Below are 8430 nucleotides of genomic sequence, written 5' to 3'. Positions count from 1 at the left end.
TTCTGTGGAGTAATGCTGATTTCAGATATCAGGGGACTTCTTTTTTAATTTTGTTTTCATTGCCATGAGAATGATGACAATGCAGAATTGTACATCTGGAAGTAGAGAAGAGATAAAAAAAATTAAAAAAGGAAAGAAAATAGCTAGAGAATTACCATTTTTTTATGCATTTACAGATTTACAAGTTGGGGTTTTTTCAACAATTTCTTCATTCACACTTTCTTTACTCATATTAGCAAAAACTTATTGGTGACACACCATATCGGTTAGGAAAAACAAACCCAAAAAGAAGTAGGAAGAAAAAGCAACCAAACACAGGGATTTGATCTTTCTCTTTTTTTAACTCTGTTTTGGTCACTAGTGTAGGTGCCTTTGAATTGTTAACATAGTTCTGCAAGAAGGTACCTTTTTTCTTGAAGATGCTCTTGAATTAATGCCTTTTCAGAGTGCACTTGAGAGTTTAAAGAGTTGAAGGTAGTATTTTCTCCAAGTTCTCATTATTCATGACCCTCAGGAAACAGAAAATAATGTTGATGTTGGTGGTAGAGCAGGTGTTGTTTTTCTGACCCAATTGTTCCTTTAGAACTAATAGCATGAAACTGTTTCTTCAGGAGACTCAAGGAAAGCTGTAGAGTCTGTCCCTTGTTTGCTCCTTTGAGTTTGAAAACTGTTCACTCTTTGTTAAATTATTGCTCTTTTTGCTTCTCATGCTCCATTAGGATGCAAGAATAATCTGAAGATAAAGACTTCAAAGAAAAGTGATGATCATGCAACATAGATTATAAACAATTAGAGTCCCTGCAGTTTAACTGATGGTTGTTTGCCTCAGCTTCACAAGAGAATGGTAGTTCAGGAAGTAGGAGCAATGGAATGACATAAATTTAGGTATTTCAGATGGACTTTTGGCAAAGCAAATTGTGCTGTAATTTTTAGAATTCACAAATCTGTGTGCATATGTTCTCACTTATTTGTGATTAATGATCCATGATTTTTCTTCACTCCTTGCCATGCTTTTGGAGTGCGTTTTGTGATATATTTTCTCAATTCTCAACACAAGTCTTTTGACAGAATCATAGATCTGATCTATCTCATACTACTGCAGTGTTTCAAATAAATAGGTCAAATAATCCTAGAAATGGTGTTTGTTATCTTTGAATCGATAGTGATAAAGTTTCTCTGTATTCCTACTTGCTCAAACTTCTGTCTAATCTATCTTTGTTCTCTTCTTCTTGTGCAATCTTTTCCTTGCTTCCAGTGGCTGCTACAAAGAACAAAGGTAGAGGTGAGTTGCTGCCTGCACGCTTCAACTTGCATTGCATGTTCTGCAATTTACACATTTTCACACAAGTTTTTTTCTGCTTCTCTAAACCAATAAAGATACTTTTAAATCTGATGGTATAATAGAGTCAGTTTTCACAATTCTGTAATTGCCCCTGTGTACAGACTATTTTAATTGTTGATCAGTCATCTCTACTCATACTGTGTTTTGTTCCTTGTTTTAATTTAGTACGTTTTTAAGGAAGAAAATAATAAATAAACCCAAATGCATTTTGGTTAGATTTCTGAGGTGCATGGTAGTGATGTTGGGATATCGATGGCATTTTAAGCAAAATTAAGGTATTACATAAAACGCTCATAAATATGTAAATGTAATTTATATTTTTATATCTAGATATAGTCATAAATTTCTGAACAGGGAACAATGAACATAAGTGTCTCCTATGAATCCTCTAGCCTTTCACACTAGTATAAAATGATCATCACTGTTTCTGAGGCATACTATAATCTCTACAGCGATTTATGACTTAGGAGCAGCAAGGTGATTGTCACAAATCAGTGTGACAAAGAAGTTAACCTTTCAGAACTAATCATGTAAGGTCAGTTGTACCTTGAACCATTTCCTGAATTTCATCAAAGCAGTGATGTAGCAAATGTAGCCTGAAAGGTGTATTTTTACTTACATATACATATAAATGTATGCATATGTGCATAGATGCATACGTATGTGTGTGTGTAAACAAATATTTTCATATAAAATATATATTTTCATAAAAATATATATTTTGCTAAATTTATTTAATTTTTCTGGTAGATGAGTTGTTTGATAACTGAACTCCAGATTTTAAGGTGACTATTTATGCTTGGTGACATGTAGTTCAGATGTTAAGAACTCTCATATTCACTATTTTTGTTGATTTCAGTTACATACATTGTCTATCTTGAAGATATAGAACAATAATAGTAATAAGAAAAACCACAACTGATTGATAGCATTTATGTATTAGAATAATTCATTGAATACTTGAAATACAGGGTTTTTTAAAACTCTTTTTTAAAATTCTTGCATGGCTTTTTGTAAATATTTTTTCCCTCAAACTTTGCATGAATTGAATGTCACGAATGAGGGGAGTGGATAAAGTCAAATTAACATATTTGTCTATGTATGCTATGAAGTGAAGTTTGCTTTATTCTTTTCTGCACTATGATGTACTTGGTTGTGATGCCATGTAACAGTGGTAAAGAGTTTAAAACATTCATAATCAACAAGAAAATCCAAACAGACCTAGAACACATATACAGAAGCAAACTTCCAGTGCAGATTAGCATAATCTCATCAATATTCAGGGATTATTTCATGTACACAATTCAAACAGAAACTGCCCTGCAGGCACACGAATTATAAAACGAGTCAGAATTACTCATGGGCCCCACTCATCTGTGAAAATTAATGCACCCTTATATCAGAAGTGCACATGCACAGTGAATAAACACTGTGAAGCTGAAGCTATGTATAGTAAACTGAATTTGACACTGTGATAAGAGAAAATCTCATGATCTGTAGCTATGCATTATCTTTGGAGTCCTCAGTTGCACAGTGCTTTCAAGAAGTCACCAGTTTTTCTTTTGGTGCTGACCAGCCCTGTGATGAAGGTACCTAATATCCACAAGGAATTCAGCCCTGCAATAGTTTTGTCTTCAGCTATAGTATAGGATCCATTGTGTAATCTCTTGTGGTGGAAGACATAAAGGATGTGATGTCTTCCTGCTTTACACATTGCTCTGTATAAGCAGTAAAAAAGGATCTGTTTCTGCTTTTAAAGCATAACACTTAATTGGCAAACTGTTGTCTGACATTGGAAACAGCAACTTGCAACTGAGAGAATGCTTTGCTGCCAGAGGAGTTTTCCTTTGGGCGTTTATCTCCCTGAAATCCAGCACTCTTCCCTCTATGCACCTATTTATGGCCATTCATCTTTCCTTTATGAAAGTTTGGATTTTCTGCTGCCATTCTCAGCAAGGTGAAGTTGATGCCTGCCTTGAGATCTGAGGGTTCTAGAGCATGTTAATAGGTGACAATATTGTTGCAGATGTCTTCTGGAAGGAACAAAGGTTTCCAGGCTCAGCGCTTTAATCAGAGATGAGTAAATTTTCAGTCAGCAGGTGAAAGAGAGAAGCTAAGTGTCTTCATTCAAATGTAGTTAAGGGAGTTCAGCTTCCATATTTTCACTTCTCTGAAACACTCTTGTCAGGTGCCCCACTGTCCTCATGCAGTTAGACACTTGACTTTATAACCCTTCCAAATTTAAATTGCCATTTCTGATAGTATTTTTGGTTCTGGAAATGGTGTGGATGAATGACAACTTCCTATTTAAAAAAAAAAAAAAGAAAAAAAAAAGAAAGATCATAAGGGCCAGCTGCTGTTGCAGAAAGAGAAAGCAAGTCCGCCAAAAGGATGTCTTACTGACTTCTGAGGCATGCAGATTAGAAATGGTAAAATTACCAGAAAGAATCCCAAATCCCACAAAGAGACTATTTGCAGAGGGGAAGATGTAACTGCCTTAACATTGCAGGATTTATTCTATCCAATCTACATAAAAATGTAGTAGCTTGGTAGCTATTTCTATGGTACTCCTTTCCCTCATTTTAGCTGTGTATGCTCTATTTTTAATTTTCTCAAGGAGAAATAACATTCTTATCATAGTCTTCTACCCACTTGGTCTATATATACACAATGGTATATTCTCTTTCCAAAGCTGTTGTAAAAGCTGTACGTCGCTGGGTTCAAGGGATAGGCCTATTGATGGAGGACGCCTTCAAACTTTTCTCTAACTTAATATGCTTTTAAGTACTGTAAATGCCTTTATTTCTCTTTCACTTACCTTGTAATTTTGACATTAACAGCACTATTTTCTGTAGCCCATTGAATATCCATGAGATTTTTGAGATGCATCTTTTCCTGGATTTGTACTGTGTCCGCGTCTTAAAGAAATTGCACTTATTCTTGTTCTCCATGAAAAAGAACTTTTTTTTTTTTCTTTCAATCATCTCATCTGAAAATGCAGATGTATGTTTTTTTTTAACTTTGCTTTTAAAAGAAGAGGATAATTTTCCTTCAGAAACATAAGATTAAATTTAGCTTTAACAGTGCTTCTTTTTGCACATAGCTCAATCTCTAACATCATCATAGTACTTGATACAGTGTCTAAATGCATCTTATCCAAGAGACAAAGATTACTCTGGACTTTATTCACTTGATTTACTTTGTTTGTTCTCATTATGTCAATGAAATTGGTATCAGCTTATTTGAGGTTTAAGTCAGGAGGGATTGTGTGAAGAGTGTTGTACAAATATACTCTGTTACTGCCTACAATGGCTTATGTTATCTTTTAGTTAGAAATAAATTTGTTTCTCAAGACTTCACTAGATCTTCACTGATAGTCATGTTCTACCCATTCTTACAGCATATAATAACATTTACTGCATTGCTCTACACAGGTATTTGTCATCTTGGTAAATCATAGGTTTAATTCATCCCATTGTTTTGGCTGAAAAACATAAAAACAAGAATAAATTTTATTGACCAGAGTTCCTTGTACAGAAGAGCTACAGTTTAGATAGTTTCTTCAGTACATGTAATTATCATAGAATCATAGAATTGCTTTGTTTGGAGAAGACCTCTAAGATCATCAAGTTTAACCATCAACCTAAGACCACCATGGCCATTAACTATATCCTGATGTGCCATGTCCACCCATTTTTTTTAACACCTCCAGGGACGGAAACTTCACCATTCCCTGGGCAGCCTGTTCCAATACTTGACCACTCTTTCAGTAAATATTTTTTTTTCCTAATATCCAATCTAAACCTCCTCTGGCACAATATCAGGCCATTTCCTCTCGTTCCACCACCTGACACTAGGGAGAAGAGATCGACCTCCACCTCACTACAACCTCTTTGTAGAGAACAATCAGGTCTTTGCTCAGCCTCCTCCTCTCCATACAATCCCAGCTGTCTCAGCTACTTGTCAGAAGACTACTTTTCAGACATTTCACCAGCTGTGCCACTCCTCTCTGGACCTGCACCACAGCTTAATGTCCCTCCTACAGTGAAGGGGCCCAAAACTGAACCCAGTATTCAAGGTGTAGATTCACCAGTGCTGAGCACAAGGCCATGACTACCTCCCTACTCCCACTGGCCACACTATTTCTGATACAGGCCAGGATGCTGCTGACCTTCTCAGCCACCTGAGCGCACTGCTGGCTCATAGATCCCATACAGTTGTGAAGTTAAATGTGTGTATTTGAACACACAGATGGGCCAGAAGGTAGGTGGAAGAGATTACTCTGTACAATATCCCAACATATTTCTAATTCAGGGTAAGAGAGCTAATGGGATCCTGGGATGTATCAAGAAAGGTGTGTCCAGCAGGTCAAGGGAAGTTCTTCTTCCTCTCTACTCTGCCCTGGTGAGACCACACCTGGAATACTGTGTCCAGTTTTGCTCTCCCCAGTTCAAGAGAGACAGAGACCTGCTGGAGATAATCCAATGGAGAGCCACGAGAATGATTAGGGGACTTGAACATCTCCCCTATGAAGAGAGACTGAGACCCTGGGGCTGTTTAGTCTGGAGAAGAGAAGACTGAGAGGGGATCTGATCAATGTCTATAAATATCTGAGGGGTGGGTGTCAGGAGGAGGGGGCCAGGCTCTTTTCAGTGGTACACAGTGACAGGACAAGGAACAAGGGGTTCAAACTAGAACACAGAAGATTTCACCTCAACGTGAGGAGAAACTTCTTCACAGTGAGGGTGACAGAGCCCTGGAACAGGCTCCCTAGGGGGATTGTGGAGTTTCCTTCTCTAGAGACTTTCAAAACCCACCTGGATGCATTCCTGTGTGGACTATCCTAGGTGATCCTGCTTTGGCAGGGGGGTTGGACCTGATGATCTCTTGAGGTCCCTTCCAACCTCTGATATACTGTGATAGTGTGATACTGTGTGAAAATTGTCCTGATATCAAGCAAGTAACAGAGCAGCTATCCATGTTAGGAATAGGGTGAAAGAAATGTACATAAAGAAGACTGAAATACTGTTATTTATCTTATTTGTATGATCTTCAGAAAGTTATGAGCTATTATTAACATTATTCAGATATTAGCTCCATTGTCCCAGAGTTTTCTGTATTTAAGGATTAAAAAAGGGTATCATCTGCATAAAGATGACACACTGCAACAACATAATGACAAAAACTAAAAACTAGTGGAAGTGTACATTTGTTGAAAGAGTGAATCCAATATAGAGCCTAGGGAAACTCCATAACTCACAATAGTTTGAAAGAGCACTTATTTATGGTTACAAGCTTCTACCACTGAGACACAGAAATGAAAACCTGACAGATTTCACCTTTAATACAAGGTAATTAAAAAAACTTGTCAGGGCTGTTCTAGTAGCATAGCATGTCTGAAGCCTGACTCGATTTTTTCATGTATTCTAGTGCTACTGAGCTAAAGGAGCTCTTCTTTGTAAAGTGTTTTCATGATATTTTTATTTAAAAGACAGTTTCACCTTATAGAGGTAGAATTTTCACATGTTACTTTAAGGTAGCAAAAGCACCTTTTATATTTATAAATGATTGTACTTTGTTAGGGGAACCAAAAATGATAATGAAGCCCTGAAACTATTCCTTTAATGTCTCTGCAGTATTCCTTCCCCTGTAGTTTATCACTGTTTCTATTACATAACCTCAGAGGTCCAGTGCTCTTCCCTGATGTTTAAATCATATTCAATGTCCAAACCTGAGCGACATGAAAGGTCTAGATTTCATTCCTAGGTCTGCAATGGTTTCCCTCTGTGATTTCTCGTGGCACTTAAGGTCACAGATTTTTTTCATATTGAGTAGATCTGATGGGGAGGAAAGTGATGATGAAGAACAAAAGTTGGTGTTTGTGAAGACAGTGCAAGGAGAAAAAAAAAAAAAAAGACCAAATTAAGAGTGCAGAAGTTCTGTGAAGGCATACATGAGAGATATTGTTCCTCCTTTTGCTGTTGACATTTTAATAGGTGTATTTGGGAAATTAATTTAGATAGGCAATTGCTACTGTGTTTCTTCAATTCTTGTTCTATTTTGTCGAAAAAAAAGGATTTTTCTTTGTAATAGTTAGTCTTTAAATATAAAAATGTCTGTAAAAATCCTCCTAACTGCAAAAGTTCACATTAGATCAAGTTAATGGGTTATTTCACAGTATCAGTTTTCCATCAGATAGCATAAATCATTGTAGTTAATTAGACACTCAAAAATCATATATATCTACTTTAGTATAATGCATATGCCATTTGTCAAAAGACATATGAAAGACAGAACAGTTGCCTGAGTTCACATGGATCTTTTTGAAGATTAAAGAAATTTGTTGCTATGTTTTTTCTCCTTATAAATTCCAGATGATCCTCAGATGGAGAAAGCTATAATCATTATGATAAAGTTTCTTAATGAAGTTGTTGACTGCTCTTTACCCTTTGCAATTATATTTGGAAATACTTGGCCCTATCATCTGTAAGATCTTTCTAATATCGAGACTGTTGAGACATCCACATAATGTTGCGTGTATGTGGTCCAAATGCTCACCATTATAGTTCCAGCCAGAATTCTTTTGCCATTCAAGGTCCCAAGTTCTGCTATGTGCAAAGGAGACTGTGAAAACATGAATCAGAATTTCCATTCCTAGACTGAGGGACTATGTTAGCAGTGCTGAAAACAGTAGTTATATAAAGCTATATGTCACAGAATCATTATGGCTGAGTAAGATTGCTGACTCCAACCATTGTCTAAATCTACCAAGGCCACTACTACACTGTGTCCTTCAGCATCATATCTAGGTGACTTTAAAATGCATCTAGTGATGGGGATTCAACCACTTTCATGGGCAGCCTGTTCCAGTCTTGATAACCCTTTTGGTATCTAAGTTTTTCTTAATGTGTAACCTAAATCTCCCCTGGCATAACTTGATGCCATTTCCTCTTGTCCTATCACTTGTTATTAGGGAGAAGAGACCAACACCCACCTCTGTACAACCTTCTTTCAAGTAGTTGTAGAGAGCGATAAGATCTTTCCTCAGCCTCCTTCAGACTAAACAACCCCAGCTCCTTCAGCAGCTC

General features: G+C 36.8%; 1 protein-coding gene across 1 annotated transcript in view; it reads left to right on the top strand.

The window, feature by feature from the left end:
- The first annotated feature begins 1007 nt into the window (after positions 1-1007).
- The window catches only part of CADM2 (cell adhesion molecule 2), a 261666-nt gene continuing 254243 nt past the window's right edge, over positions 1008-8430 (top strand). The window contains exons 1-2 of the mRNA XM_054392117.1: positions 1008-1018; positions 1164-1282. Of these exons, the coding sequence (XP_054248092.1) occupies positions 1008-1018; positions 1164-1282 (130 nt within the window). The remainder of the gene's footprint in view (positions 1019-1163; positions 1283-8430) is intronic.

Source organism: Indicator indicator, chromosome 1 (assembly GCF_027791375.1).
Source record: "Indicator indicator isolate 239-I01 chromosome 1, UM_Iind_1.1, whole genome shotgun sequence".
NCBI classification, from domain to species: domain Eukaryota; kingdom Metazoa; phylum Chordata; class Aves; order Piciformes; family Indicatoridae; genus Indicator; species Indicator indicator.
The sequence above is the reverse complement of the archived record's forward strand: the minus strand, read 5'-3'. Positions and strand labels throughout refer to the sequence as shown.